Genomic DNA, 16,694 nt, shown 5'->3' on the forward strand with positions numbered 1-16,694 from the left:
CCTCAGTCATGGTATCCACTCCCATCACTTCATGGCAAATAGATGGGGAAACAATGGAAACAGTGACAGACTTTATTTTGGGGGGCTCCAAAATCATTGTAGATGGTGACTGCAGCCATGAAATTAAAAGACACTTGCTCCTTGAAAGAAAAACTATGACCAATCGAGACAGCATATTAAAAAGCAGAGACATTACTTTGCCAATAAAGGTCCATCTAGTCAAAGCTACGGTTTTTCCAGTAGTCATGTATGGATATGAGAGTTGGGCTATAAAGAAAGCTGAGTGCTGAAGAATTGATGCTTTTGAACTGTGGTGTTGGAGAAGACTCTTGAGAATCCCTTGGACTGCAGGGAGATTCAACCAGTCAATTCTAAAGGAAACCAGTCCTGAATATTCATTAGAAGGACTGATGTTGAAGTTGAAACTCCAATACTTCGGCTACCTGATGAGAAGAACTGATTCATTTGAAAAGACTCTGATTCTCTGAAAGACTGAAAGTGTGAGGAGAAGGGGACGACAGAGGATGAGATGGTTGGATAGCATCACCGACTCAATGGACGTGAATTTGAGAAAGCTCTGGGAGCTGGTAATGGACAAGGAGGCCTGACATGCTGCAACCTCTGGGGTCACAAAGAGTCGGACACGACTGAGCGACTGAACTGAACTAACTGAACTCCCCAATCTATTGTCCTGGTGCTCTTTTTACTGAAGAACTACAATGGGCCAAGAACTATAACTGGTGCTATGGATACAAAGGTTAGTAACGTAATAGGCAAGCTTCAAGATGGCCCCTGTAAGGGGAATAAATATACAGAAAGTACTAATGACTCAAAGTAATACATCAAGAAAGGAAATTATGTACAGAAAATATGTACCAGAAAGAGTACATGAGCAGTGATTTATTCTGTGTGGAAGGTGCTGGTCAAGAAAGGGGTCACACAAGAGATGGTCCTCTGGGGTTCAAAGCCAGGCTCTGGAGCCAGACTGCTTGAATTCGGATCTCTTCTCTACTGCCTAGTATTCTTGTGACTCTAAGCAGTATCCTCATCTATAAAATGTGTATAATGATATAACCAAACTCGGAGGGTATCGAGAGGATTCACTTATGGTTAATACATATAAAGTTCTTAGAGGAGTGTCTTTGTTGTTGTTGTCTTGTCACTAGGTCATGTCAGACTCCTTGCAACTCCATGGACTGTAGCCTGCCAGGCTCGTCTGTACATGGGATTTCCCAGGCAAGAATACTGGAGTGGGTTGCCATTTCCTTTCCCAGGGGACCTTCTTGACCCGTGTCTCCTGTATCTTCTGCACTGGCAGGCAGGTTCCTTACCAGCTGAGTCTAACACACAGTAAATCATTTGTATAAATGGCTATCATTATTATTTACTAGACAAATAGCCTTAAGGGAAAAGGCATTTCAGATGAAGAAGGAAAGACCACAGAAGTACAAGATCTAAGATTTTCATTGGTTTTAGATTATTTATTTATTTACTGTGTAATTAATAAGTGATGCACATTTTTAAAATATAAGTGTCACTATAATTATACTAGATAAATACTATTGCATCCCCTTTCATGATGAGGAAATGAAACAGAGATTAGAAAACTTCCCATCATCTCAGAGCTAGTAAGCGGACAGAGCCTGGATTTATGTCTGGACATCCAACGCTTGAGCCCAACGCGCTGACCTGTTTACGGACAGCCTTCCAAGGGCACATGTTGTTTGGCAGAACCTACACGTAGTTCACCATGTCTGGAACACATAATGAGCTTCCTTTATTGAGAATGCTACTAAATGGAGTTATCAAAGTCAAGGACTATAAATACCTAACAGGATAAAGATAGGAGAAGCCAAGGTCAACTGAGAGTCCAGAAAATTAAATTCTGAAAAGCAGACTTTAATATCAAAGAAGCACATTTTTGGCATGGGCTCCAGAGCAAATTGTGATAAGAAGAAAAAAGTAACCAGAAAGGAAATCAACATCACTTCAATGTGATATCTAGGCTGGCACTATTTTCTTAAAGGCATCACGGTGGCTACCAGGTGTGGTCCACAAGTCTTAGCCTTGGAGTCAGCAGCTTCACAGAGAAAAATCTAATATAACTCAACCAGAGAAGGCTGCCCAGTGTTTCCCCACAGTGTGAGTTTTCACTCAGAATGTTGGAGGCCTGATAAACAGATCCAGCTGTTTCATATACACGTGGAGAAATAGCAGCTCCTTCTCCTACAGATCTGGGTGGATTTCTTAACAGTATCTTTTAGAAAATTTTTCTGATTAAAGCCAACGTCTCTTACCAGGTCCTTTTCCCAGAGTCCCCTGGAAGCTAGATACAGTCTAAGTTTAATATTATAAAAAGTCTAGATATTATTTCTTCAGTGTTCTTTAGGCTTTTAAACATGCTTGTATTGGGAGGGGGAGGTCCTACTGTTCACTCTTTGTCCTCCCCCAACCCCCAGCTTCACTTTCTTCTCTGTTCGGCACAGATCCCCTTCTCTACCACTCACTGCCCCCAGCCATCTTGCTGTCCTGTCCTCTAACACCGCTCCAGAAAAACACAACCAACTACCTTCTTGAGGATGTCCCCTGCTCACTGGAGTGAAAACAGCCACACTGACCCCCAGGCTGTGGCCTCAGCTGGGCTCTCAGCATCACCCAGAGCTACCCCTGCTCTCCCTGAGTAGGCCTTCCTCATGGCTCCTTAGCAGCTGCTCCAAACCACCTGACTTCCTTCTTGCTGAAAGAGAAGCAGTGCTCCCCCTCTGGTCCGCTCCTCATCCACCCTGATCCACCATAGCTGGATTACCGGCCCCCCAACCATAGAAGGTCCAATCCATATACTCTCTGCCATTCAGTCCTCGACCAGTTTTACTGCCTCCTAAGTTCTACATTTTTTTTTTCTTTTTTTATCTTTTATTTTTTCTTCTTTCTTTTTTTTAAATCTTTTTATATTTCTTTTTTTTTCTTTTTTCTTTTTTTTTTTTAAATTTTAATATCTTTAATTCTTACATGTGTTCCCAAACATGAACCCCCCTCCCTCCTCCCTCCCCATAACATCTCTCTGGGTCATCCCCATGCACCAGCCCCAAGCATGCTGCATCCTGCGTCAGACATAGACTGGCGATTCGATTCTTACATGATAGTATACATGTTAGAATGTCATTCAACCCCCATAAAACAGGGTTGTCCTCACTTAAGGAAAGGAAGATATTCCTTTAGTCTATGACCTCTTTCATATTTTTACATGTCTTCCTTTATGTCCCTTCAAAACTTCTTCCTTGAAAGAGTTGCCTCCATATCCTTTTCTCCTTCACTAAGAGTAAGTGCTCAGGAGGTGTCAACAGAGCAGATGTATGTAGTAAATAACCTCGCCACCCACTGGACTATCCAAGACTAAGGCAAGAAAATCATGTCTCTTCCTTTCACCTTCTCCCTTATCCAACAGCCCTATTCATTTTCACTTTAAAAGATTTATTGAAATCACCACCGCTACCCACTTCCATACCCCATATCCCTTCCTTTGTGGCCTAAAATAAATCACTCCCTTCTTAGCTCTTCTGATACCACTGACTGCTGTTCCCATGATTACCAGTTTTGTTCTTTCCCAAGTGAAATTCTCAGCATAACACCATGAGTCATTTATTTTCCTAAAATTCACATTTCATCAAGTTTCCTCCTTGCCCCAAACCAAAAAATGATACTTCAATGGGAATAAACATCAGAATAATTAGCACAGAAAAATATGAATTATCCCACCTCTATTTTTCCAAAATCACCTCCAAACATCCTCTCCATACAGAGTATATTCCAATATTACACACACAGAGTATATTCCAATCCTGTGCAGTTTCTTTAATATGCCAGACTATCATCTCTTAAAGATGCTTAGAATAATATTATATTCCAGTCAATAAACAGCCCCGTTTACTAGTGTGATTCTTACTTGTTCCTCAAGATTCAAATCAGATATCCTTTTCCTTCTTCAACTCAGGTCATATTACAATACCTCTATTATGACATTCGATGCACTAATTTCTCATCTATTTATCTCTCTCCCACTGTGAATTCCTTAAGAGCAACAATCAAATCTTATATGTATCTGGATTCACACAATTTACCATGATTCTAGGCATGTATTTACTTACACATTCAATTAATTGAGAAATCTCACTTGAATGTCTGTCTATGTGGCACGCACTTTCCTGGGCATTTGAAATACAGTGGAACGTAAGACAATATTTCTGCCTTCAGGGAGCTTATATTCTACTGGTGGCATCGGCCAATAAACAAGTGATAACTAGAATCAGTAGACATCAGGACATGCAGTAAATGACAGGAACAAAAAGCTATGGTAAAAAGAAAAAGAGTCTCCTTTTAATAGGTGGGCATCGATAACTTTTTAAAAATAAGATGGTATTCAGGCTGAGACCTAAAAAATGAGCACAAGCTAGTCATGTTGACTGAATAATGAGATTGTATGCTGGTGAAAGTTAAGAATTTAATTTTATCTTGGGTATCTTTTGACCTTCCTTGTACCCAGGGCAAAGCTCTAGACCCAAAGAACATCCAACTGCCCCTGTTTACCTACTTATTAATGATAAGCTCAAGTTTTGACTTCAAAGGACAGACCAAAGCATCAAGTGAGGTTTTGAGAGGCTATGAGGATATGGAAGCATTGGGTTCCTATTGGAATTGGATGGTGGTGACAGAGGATGAGATGGCTGGATGGCATCACTGACTCGATGGACGTGAGTCTGAGTGAACTCCAGGAGATGGTGATGGACATGAGGCCTGGCGTGCTGCGATTCATGGCGTCACAAAGAGTCGGACACGACTGAACTGAACTGAACTGAACTGACCTCAATCTCAAGGGACAACATAGATGTTAAGATTCCATCATGTACTGTTCAATGGCAAGGTAGGAAAACCAAAACTGACATCCTTTAACCACTTTCTGAGTTTATAACCAGGCTTGATATTGGAATGCCAGTTGTTCTGCACTTGCTTTACTCTTTCCTAAGGTCATATTGATAAAATTACTACACCCTCAGGGCAATGGTAGCTTTTGTGTGTGTCTCATCTATTACTTACTAAAAGGAGAAGTGGAGAACTCAGCACAGCCAATCACCGAGGCAAATGAGAAGTGAAAACATGCAATCTGAGGCCAGACCCTCACAGAGATCTCAGGAAAGCCAACAGCATCTCTGGGCAGAACTCAGCCAGATCCCTACAGAAATAGGAGGTATGCAGGAAGATTTTGACAGAATCTCCAATGTGCATGCCTGGTGTTCGATGGATATTAGTGGATTCCTTGACTTGAATCTGGAGTCTTCACACTTGGCACTGCCTGTGTTCTGACTCTTTGAGCGCAATCCAATGATATTTCACAAGGTCAGGTAGCACATTATTGAAAACAGTATTTCCTATATGGAAGGCTTGAGTTTAAAAATTTAGGATTAAATAAGTACACAATACAGACCTGACTTTCAGAGAAGACCCTGAACCAATACTCCACATAATATTTCTAAGCAAAAAAATAAAAATAAAAATAACTTAATACATGCCAAGTTACATTTTAGGTGCCACGTGAACAAAAATAAGTAAGAGACGGTCACAGTCTGAGTTTCCAGGCTGGTGTGGAAATAGATGAACAGGGACACTGACACGTGCATAACTTTGGGGCTGTGTTTGTCACACTTCTATGACCACCCACGGAGTGTCTGCCCTTTACTAGTTTCGAATTTCTGTAGGGAACAAGCAATCTGTGACTCCTAGTATCTACCTAGCACACTGCCTGACATAAAAAAGGGGGTTAGTAGATGTTTATTAAAACAAACCAAATAAATATACACCTGATAACCATTATAAGCCCAAGTATATCATACACTCAGGATTATTGGGGAAGAAGCAATTACCTTTGCTTAGAAACAGAGGAGAGATGGAGACAGGGATTCAAGAGTGTCACAGACCAATATACATATGAAAAGATACTCAGTATCACTGGTAGTCACAGAAAACCCCTTTGAACACTGCAATCAAGACACCATTTTCACTAAACAGACAGCAAAATTTTAAGTATAAAAAATAGCCAGTGCTGGTGATATTATAGGGAAATGTACAGTCTGTTGTTGCCTGTGGGTATATGAATTATCCCAACCATCTTGGAAAGTAATCTCAGGTATCTGTTAACATTATAAATGCATTAGGTTTTAATACAGCAATATCGCCTTTAGGACTCTAGAGTAATTTCCATACACAAAATTACCAGAATGTAAGAACATGTTTACAAACATGCTGATTGAAGCACTATATGTAATAAATAGGGCTTCCCTGATGGCTCCGACGGTAAAGAATCTACTTGCAATGCAGGAGACCTGGGTTCGATCCCTGGGTAGGGAAGATCCCCCGGAGAGGGGATTGGCTGCTCACTCCAATATTCTTGCCTGGAGAATGCCATGAACAGAGGAGCCTGGCAGGCTACAGTCCATGGGGTCACAAAGAGTTGGACACAACTGAGGGGCTAACACATACTTATGGAATAGTAATATTGTAGAAATTAGAATAAAAATCAAATAAAAAGGCCATAGAGAAGAAGCATAGCATGGAGTTAAGAGAGCACACTCAGGATCCAGCTCACACTTATCATTTGCATGACCACTGGGCCCATTACTTAATTTTTCTAAGTCTCAGTTCTCCCATCTGTAAACCTGGGATACTAGTAATTCTCGCTTTATAGGGGTGTTATGAAGATAAAAAAGCACTGAGAACACTTCCTGGCTCAAAAGAAGCACTACATAAGTTAATTAAGCATGCAGTAGTTAAATTCAGTATACAACATCCGTACTAATTGATGCTTATAAACCTGACCCATTTTTCTTAATGTATTCATCTGGACGGACACTCATGACTCACTGTAAAGTGAAAATAACAGGTTGTCAGAGTCCTGTGAATAGTTACTCCTATTTGCTCAAACAAACAAAAAAAGTGGTCCTGATATGTGTATATATCTCTTGGTATTTTTGAGTCTGGTCACAATGATAGGGACAGAATCACCCAAAATGGTTAGCATCACTGACCTCAGGGAAGCTCAATCTGTGTGGGAAGGAAAAGACAAACAATTCTTTTGCCTCTAAGTGTGTGGCTCATTATAATGAGCATACATTCCTTTGATTTCTTAAAAAATAAGATTAAAAAATGAATTTGTAAGCCCAGTAACTACAAGTAGCTCTCTATGACACAAATATGTGGGTGGGAATAGGAGTTATTAAGTCAAAGGAGTCTAGACTTCAGGGCACCTCCTGATCTGGCTGGGGAGCCTGCCTCTTTCCTGGGGGCCATTAGGTAGGCACAGAAGGCAATGGCACCCCACTCCAGTACTCTTGCCTGGAAAATCCCATGGACAGAGGAGCCTGGTAGGCTGCAGTCCATGGGGTCGCTAAGAGTCGGACACGACTGAGCAACTTCACTTTCACTTTTCACTTTCATGCTTTGGAGAAGGAAATGGCAACCCACTCCAGTGTTCTTGCCTGGAGAATCCCAGGGACGGGGGAGCCTGGTGGGCTGCCGTCTATGGGGTCGCACAGAGTCGGACACGACTGGAGCGACTTTACAGCGCAGCAAACACGTGCAGCAAGGGATGATTAACATCACTGGATTTGTGTGACATGAAGAGCCCTTTTACAGAGAAATTTCACACTCTAGCTTTATTCTTTTTTTTTCTTTTTCAGGCTGTATAGGGCATGTGTGTGTGGGTGTGGGTGTGGGTGTGTGCGCGTGCGTGCTCACGCCTGCACTCTCTGTCGCATCCAACTCTTTGTGACCCCATGGATTGTAGCCCACCAGGCTCCTTGTCCATGGAGTCCTGAAGTAGGTTGCCATTGGCAGCACTTACATTGGCCAGGGGCTTCCCAGGTAGCACAATGGTAAAGAATCCACCTGCCAATGCAGGAACCTCAAGAGACACAGGTTCAATCCCTAGGTTGGGAAGATCTCCTAGAGAAGGAAATGGCAATCCACTTCAGTATTCTTGCCTGGAAAATCCCATGGACAGAGGAGCCTGGTGGGCTACAGTCCATGAGGTCACAAAGAGTCAGATTTGACTGAGCACACCCACATATCCCTGTTCTAAATCTTTGTAACTGTAACTGACTGAAAGCTGAATTATGTGGAAAACATCCTTCCACGCTGAGACTAACAGCCTATTCATGTCACTCTCTGCTTTTCCCCTGGAGGAGGAGTGGGAAGGAAGAGACTTCCAGCTAGTGGGAATTATCCACAGGGTTGGCCAAAAGTCAGCATCTTCAGGTCAGCTTCTGTCAGCCTGAACCCCTGGAGCTCTCCAGGAAGTACTAGCTGCAGCCAACCCCACACAGAAGCTGCCTCAAAGCCTTCTGCAGCATTCTGTCCACAAAGATGTGATGGGGACGCTTCTCTTGACAGTCGCTGTAACACCCAAAGCTAAACCAAGCGACTCAGGTGACAAGGAAACAGGGCTGGCTCCCAGTGCTGAACCAAATGGCCTAACCCGTTTCCCCACTTTAACCTTCATTCCACAAAAGCAGGAATTGCTGCTTGCGTAGTCCATAAGGGTGGAGATCTTTTCATAAGCTTACGTATCATGTGGATTGGAAAATAGGACAGCAGTGAATTTGAGAATCAGTCAGGCCAGGCAAGCTCTGCAACAGACCCTTGGTAAGCTGTGCGTCCCTTTAAGAGAGTACACCTTTAGTCCCTTCACAACTGCCTGAGGCTTTCTCACCAGCTAAGCCTCTCAGCAGAGTGCTGATTACCCTGGCACAGGGAAAAGAAAGATTAATACATTTCTTCTCAGAGATACTGTATCTAGATTTTGACATTTTATTTAGCTCAACCTTTAAGCTTATCTTGCTTCAATATGGTAAAACCACCAGCTCTACGGAGTCTCACAGCCTAATCCTCTGGAAAGTGAAGAAGATCCTGGGGTGTAATTAATTGTTCTGGGGCAGATTATCCCCTTTGCCTCTCAGTTTGACTCCTGGAGTGAAGGACCACACAAAACAAAACAAAATCAACAACCTGCTCCAGGATTAAGGTGTAATCAATGACAAGACCAACTGGGAGCCAAAGCTCATTAATTTGGAATAGCGGCATCTCGCTCATCAGCCTAGGTTTGTTGATTCAGCAAGGTTGAAAACCCTAGAACACCAGTGCAAGGTCAGCTGCTTTTCGGCCTCTTTCCTACCCTAACACCCTGGAGGCATTTGCCACTTGCCTCTTTTGGACTACCCAGCTGGTAAAAGTTATAAAGAATACAGGCTCAATCAGAAAGCCCATGTATCTGTTTGCTGGACAAGAAACCAGTTCCCTGTTGCCCAGTATTTTTCTGGAATAGGGCAAATGCTACTCAAAATGTTATAATGCTTTGAAAACTCTGATTTTAAGATGCAGATAGATAATAACCATATATGTATGTATGATTAAAATGTTGTTTGTTTAGTTAGAGCAAAATCCACCCGAAGGCAGACAGGACTCTAGGTGATCAATAAGCAGTGAAATGAATGAAGTTTATTAACTAATGTGCCTGTATGTGTGTGGGCTATTATTTACACATTGTGTGACCTTGGCATACTGTAAAAATGAACTGGGAGGATGCAATAATGCATGTCAAGCACTGAGCTTAGTGCCTAATACAACCTGAGTGCTTGATCAAAGTTAACTTTTATTATTGTTGTCATCATTTTCATTAGCAAAGTATCACTGCCATTACCATGAAACCAGAATGGTGTTGGGTTTAAGGATGTAAAGTCTAGTTGAAAAGAGAAAATACAAGCATGAGCAAAGTAAAGAAGCAACACTTATCTCATATCTTTATGCTAACACTTAATATTTGTATGACAGTTTGTCTATTTACATTAGATTAAACACATTCTGGGATCTGGCAGTTCTGGGTGCTGTGTAAGGACCTTATTCAATATAATTACATAAGGCAGGTTACAGACAAGTACAGTTCTCTCTCATTTTTAACTGTCCATAGAGCTTAGCCTCTCTAAACAACGAAGTCCTAGAAGGCAAAGCCTATATGCTGTGGATCTGTGTATTTACCCACCCTCCCTTTCCCAGACAAGAACAATACAAGGCCCAGAGGAGTTAATCAATTCATCTGTGTTGAATAAATGAGTGAGAAACAGAGTCGTATGTCTATGACCATGCAGTAGAGATAAAATTGTAATACTTACTAGCCTTTTCAAAACCAGATACTTATTGAGCATTATCTATGTGCTATGTCCTGAATCCAGTGCTGTGAAAGCCATGAGAATTTCTAAAATATGGTCTGTGCCCCTAGTAAACTCCCAACTGTAGGCATAGGCAGCTTTTCTGAGAAGAAAGTACAAGCTTGTGCAGGAGAAAATGAGTCATGTCAATGTATGGCAAAACCTATACAGTATTGTAAAGCAAAATAAAGTAAAAATAAAAATTAAAAAAATTTTTAAAAAAAGAAAATGAGTCAACACTGAGCAGTCTAGTCCCCTTCAGTAGGACTGAATTAGAAGACATAGGGCCATGAGGACCTCATTTCTTGGTCCCCATCCTTGACCCATCCAGGCCTGTCCCTGTCCTATGCTAACACCCAGAAAAGGGTCCCTAAAGACCGAATATGGGCGCCATGAGCCACTCAGAAAAATGCAGCCCTGAAATGCAACTGGGAAGTTTTCTAAATAATTTTTCTTTCTCCTTTCCTCTTTCCTAAATTACATTTTAACTCAGGTATATGGTCTCCTATAAGGTATTAAAGTGAGCAGTTGCAATAGAATAGAACACCCACAGTAATAATTTGCCGCATATGACATGTAGAACATAATAAAACATGCAGAACATGATAAGACATGTAAAACATGGCATATGAGGTAAAGGATTACTTTGGGTATGTTAGAAAAGTGAATATATATGGGTATATACATGTACATATTATAGGTATATATGCATATATATGGGGCTTCCCTGGTGGCTCAGCTGGTAAAGAATCTGCCTGCGATGCGGGAGACCTGGGTTCAATTCCTGGGTTGGGAAGATCCCCTGGAGAAGGGAAAGGCTACCCAGTATTTTGGCCTGGAGAATTCCATGGACTGTACAGTCCATGGAGTTGCAAACAGGCAGAGATGACTGAGCTACTTTCACACATATGCATATATATATATATGTATGTATGTATGTGTATATACATATATATACATGCATATATATAGGTTTCGTAGGAGGCTCAGATGGTAAAGAATCTGCCTGCAATGCAGGAGACCTGAGTTTAATTCCTGGGTTGAAACAATCCCCTGGAGGAGGGCATGGCAACCCACTCCAGTATTCCTGCCAGGAGAATTCCATGGACAACGGAGCCTGCAAAGAGTCAGACACAGCTGTGCGACTAACATTCCACTTTTTCATGCATGTGTGTATATGTGTGTGTATGTATGTGTATGTTTTTATGAATGTGTGTGTGTGTGTGTACACATATGTGTATATTCTCCAGTGAAATTGGTTCTAAGATGGAAAAGTAAGCAGGTCACTCTTGCCACATTTTCCCAAACTAGAGCCCATGGAGTTTGCTCTCTCAGAAGGGAGGTCTGATACCACTGGAATGAGATGTCTTTTTATTTCACTAACCTGATTCCTTAAGACCAGAAAAGAATAGTCCTCCTAGACTGGGGCATCAGTAATAGTACTCCAACAGAGAGAGAGATGCATGCTGGACGTGTGCTTCTGCAGTCCAGGACAAGCTGTTCCTCAAATCCCTCCAGAGTGCCCTTCCTAGGCCTATTCAGAGTGAGAGTTATGGCTGCTCTGCCTCTATCCCACGGAGACAGAACTGCACATCTTTTAATTTTCTAATACACCAACAACACTTTAGATGGCAGATGCACCACAGAGTAAAAGCTGGCTTTTATTTTCATTTATGCACATACATTAGAGAAATTGATCAAAGAAGCATAAGCTTACTCAGAGACACTGACAAACAGGTACTGAATTTAAACAATACAGCAGGAGTCAGGCCCTTAATGTATTAAAGAACTGTACTTTTAGAGGCTCCTATCAAACCTCCTACACTTGAATTCAGTTACATAAATTTCCTTGGGACAGAAACTCTGCATAATTGACCTCTTCATTGGGAAAAGAGCTCACTAATTGAAATGCCTGACAACAAATAAAATAACAGAATCTAGCCTTTTCTTTAGTATAGTAGGGCTCTCCCAGAGCATAGGACAATTTATTTGGAGCTTCTTATACATAGTGTCAAGTCTAATAAAAAATAGACATCAAGTGAAAATGAAATTTAATGAATAACCTTCTTGCAAGGTCTGGTACATTCTTTTGGGGTGTCTATTCAATCCATGAGCCTCCTCTTGTATGACCACCACATTAGCCAACAGAGGCAGGCCCTGCAACCAAACTGCTACCATAAAAATCAGCTTTCCCTCCCCAGCCACTGTCAAGTGTACTGGGAGCAGGGGGAGCAGCTGAAAAATAGGGTGACTGGAGTCTTTCTCCCTAGACCTCAGCACAGAGACTCAGAGCGAACAGCCAATCTCTCCTGGTCTTGCAAACTGAGTCAATGGAACTACTAACTTTGGTCTGTCCACAGACCACTTCTGCCTTTGTGTTTGTGCATGTGCGTGAAAGAGTACATGTGTCTATGTGTGAATATCATCTCTGAAGTCTGTCTGCATCCTCTCAGGCTCAGGGATCATCATGTGATCCAGGCCTGGCCAATCAGAGAAGGCTCTCTCCTAGACTTCAGGGACTAGTTCGGGTTTGAGCACATGACCCAGGCTACTGGAGGAGAGCCAAAGAGGAATGAGATAAATCAAACAGATTTTTTTAAGAAACAAAACAAGAGAATGTATAGTTTTCAAGAATAAAGGAGGACAGAATAACCGTCTGGGTATCTGAGGACTTGCTTTTGTGCCAAATCTAATGAGTTAGTCTACGCTCTTAAAGAATTTGCTCATCCATTTGAAAAATCACTCACTATACACTCTCTCTATATATGGCTCAGTAGTGTGAATCCCAGAAATAAACGCTTGCACGTGTGTGTGCACACCTCTGTGCTGCAGAACCACAGAAAAGCAGCTGTGAAACTGGTGTGCTGGGAGCCTGCCTGAGTTCTTCAGACCTTGAGTTATACTGATCCCCTCTGCAAAGACATCCTTATTCTTTCATTTCCACTCCAATAAGCTCACGATTGGTGAGAACTATGGGAACCAACATCCATAAAGACAACCTAATGAACACTTTAGCAAAAAGACTTCTGACCAAAAGAAGAGGTCTATAGAAAGAAAGGATCTGGCCCCTGGTAAAACAACAACAAAAACCCTCCACATGGTTAAGGAAAACAAAGAGCTGACAGAGAAGAAAGGGAACATATAACCAGAAACCTTCTCACTAGGAAATGGGTGAGGAGGGAGCAGCCTGGCCAAGGGCATCATGTTTAAATAACACAGTAACTATTAGCTCAATTTCCTTACCTCCAAAGCGAGCTCTCGGTGATGCTCCCCAGGTTATAGTCATACAGCTTTGTCAAAATGAGAATCACCTGAAGGCAAAAGAAGAAATCGAGGTTAGTTTCAAACAATTACAATTTCATAGAACTGAAATGGCCCAAGGGAGGGCTTAGAATTCCTTTAACGGGTGCTTAACATAATTGAATGAATTGTTGCAGCATCCACTTACACGGATTGGGGAAGGGTTTGCCAGCGCCTGGGCTTCCCTTGTGGCTCAGCTGGTAAAGAATCCGCCTGCAATGCAGGAGACTTTGGTTCGATCCCTGGCTTGGGAAGATCCCCTGGAGATGGGAAAGGCTACCCACTCCAGTATTGGGGCCTAGAGAATTCCACGGACTGTATAGCCCATGGGGTTGCAAAGAGTCAGACACGACTGAGCAAATTTCACTTCACTTGCCAGTGCCTTCCCTTAAACAGCTAAAACTGGACCTGGGTCCTAGAGCTTACAGAATTTAGGCAGCTCATTATAAGAAACAAAATACAAAGTCATGAGTTCCAATCTGCACATCCTGGGAAAGGGCCTGTGCAATTAATTAACACTGAAACTTGCTTCATTTGCTTTTTGGCAAATCTTCATATAATTTTAACTTGTTGCTTTTCTTCATCCTCACTCAGAGGAACCCAAACAATTTAGCTCATTCTTTAAGCATTTACTAGGAGCCCAGAATTTTGCCTGATGCCAGAAAAAGAACATAAATACAGATAAGGCCTGTGGTCTGGGATCCACCAGAACTCATGCCCATCATGGTAGCATCAGAAAGCAGCTGCCTTTGTTGCCTGCAGCCCTGACCTAGCTCCGCCTGGTTAAGTGAAGCATAGGAGTGCCACGACACTGGGGAAGATTCAACAGAGCAGCGTGTTTCTAACCATGGATGGTCTCAGCCCTTATTTGCTCTTCTTACATAATGAGAAGAGCCTAATAGCTCTGCCTTGTTTTCTGTTGAGGTTCGTATTTCTCTCTTGGTAGTCATAACCTAGAACATTCGGCCCAGTCCTGTTGTTTCCAACTCAGCATAAAAATGTTGACATTGATTTTTTGGATTTCCTCTGAAGGCCAAGGGATCAGTTGAAGCCACAGTGAGCACAGAACGGTCTAACCTTGAATTCCAAGCCAGCAAGCTGCCAAGGAGCTGCTGAATCCTTCATGGGTCTACTCTGCTAGCATAAGGCTGCTTTACTGAAGACACAGTCACCAGCGAGTGGATTCTGATCACTTCTTTCACAGCAAGTGAACTGGAACTCCATGCCTTAGGTTTGTTCCAACTTCAAGGGGATGAAGGACCATGGTCACCCCAAAACAGGCACAAATCTGAGGACCTGAGCTCTAAGGCCACCTTGCTCTTTAACCACTGCACAGACTTCCTTCAAGGATCTGTTCAAAATTGACTTTCTTAGCAAAATGTGAGCATGTGCGAGGCGCTGGGTGCCCTATGGGCATGTCAGATGGCAGGCCTGCGGTGGGGGCATATGCTTAACAGATCCGTGTGCCAATTAAGTTGCTCTAAGTGCTAAATTTCAATCACCGCCATCCCAGGAACGCTGATCAGTGACAGCGGGGTGGCTATTTGTTTGAAGACACAGAGATGTCGTTGCTCTACCTCGGTATGATTTTGCCGAACAGGCCTATAAATCCCCCGCCAAGAAAATGGGGGTGTGGGCATAAAGCGTTTCTCGGTAGTTGCTCTCTTGATACAAGATGGCAGTAAAGTAAATAATGAAGTTCAGCCGGCCACAAACTGCATTTCCCATCCATCTGATGAGGGAAGCCACTGGAGCCCCAGAGAAGGAACCTTTTTAATCCAGCATGTAACAGTGTGGAGCCGCTCACACGTGCACGCAGAAGTTGTTTAAGCAATTCACAGGCAGGCGGGCACGGAGGTAAAAATCCACCTCCTGATTCTTCTTGCTGGGCTAGTAAAATGAAAATGCCAGTGATACACTCAGGCAGCTTGTCAATACTGCCCCAGATGAGGCGTTCTTTACGGCATTTCAAAGCATATCTGCTTGAATCAATCTAATCTTTCGTTTTCAGAATGAAAGCAAGAAAGAAGGGAAAACTGCTAACCTTTAGTTATGCTTCAATCGATTATTTGAACTCTCTTTTCCCCTCTGTTTTTCCCCTTTTCTATCTATATGCATTATTCACCGCCTTACTCCTGAATGGTGATATGTCATTATATAAGGTTGATTTGTTATTGTTTGTTTTTCTGTTCTGGTTAATTACCAATACTGTTTTATAGAATTAGCATCTGTTAAAGGGTCACAGCCAAAACTATCACCATTAGATGAGTAAAAGAGGTTAACACAATTGTCCATCTATTCTAGTTTTATTGTCTATCATTTCTGTGTATTTTTCAAACAAAACAAAAAATGCTGGAACCTATTAATCAAGTAAAACATATGTACCTAAAAATACATATAAATGATCATTTACTTTTATTCATTTGGTAAATACTTTTAATGTACAGGTTTAATTCCAAGTTCACGTGTATAGCATTTAAGTATAAATTCCAGTCAATGTGATCAAGGCTGATTTGATAAATATCGGGTTTGACCAAAAAGTTTGTTTGGGAAAAACCCAAAATCATGTCCATTGAGTCGGCAATGCCATACCACCATCTCATCCTCTGTCATCCCCTTCTCCTCTTGCCTTCAATCTTTCCCAGCAGCAGGGTCTTTTCCAATGAGTCAGCTATTCACATCAGGTGGCCAAAGTATTGGAGTTTCAGCTTCAACATCAGTCCTTCCAATGAACACCCAGGACTGATCTCCTTTAGGATAGACTGGTTGGGTCTCCTTGCAGTCCAAGGGACTCTCAAGAGTCTTCTCCAACACCACAGTTCAAAAGCATCAATTCTTCTGTGCTTAGCTTTCTTTATAGTCCAACTCTCACATCCATACATGACTACAGGAAAAACCATAGCTTTGACTAGACAAACCTTTGTTGGCAAAGTAATGTCTCTGCTTTTTAATATGCTGTCTAGGTTAATCATAACTTTCCTTCCAAGGAGTAAGCGTCTTTTAATTTCATGGCTGCAATCACTAACTGCAGTGATTGTGGAGCCCCCAAAATAAAATCAGCCACTGTTTCCACTGCTTCCCCATCTAATTGCCAGGAAGTGATGGGGCCATATGCCATGATCTTCATTTTCTGAATGTTGAGCT

General features: G+C 42.1%; 1 protein-coding gene across 5 annotated transcripts in view; it reads right to left on the reverse strand.

Annotated features, from left to right (window-relative positions):
• SORCS1 (sortilin related VPS10 domain containing receptor 1) overlaps positions 1-16,694 on the reverse strand; it is a 580,387-nt gene that overhangs the window by 351,553 nt on the left and 212,140 nt on the right. For all 5 annotated transcript variants that reach the window (XM_042238470.2, XM_042238466.2, XM_042238468.2 and 2 more), the window contains exon 2: positions 13,494-13,561. In XM_042238470.2, coding sequence (XP_042094404.1) covers positions 13,494-13,561 — 68 coding nt within the window. The remainder of the gene's footprint in view (positions 1-13,493; positions 13,562-16,694) is intronic.

The sequence above is a fragment of the Ovis aries genome, chromosome 22 (assembly GCF_016772045.2).
Source record: "Ovis aries strain OAR_USU_Benz2616 breed Rambouillet chromosome 22, ARS-UI_Ramb_v3.0, whole genome shotgun sequence".
Lineage (NCBI taxonomy): Eukaryota > Metazoa > Chordata > Mammalia > Artiodactyla > Bovidae > Ovis > Ovis aries.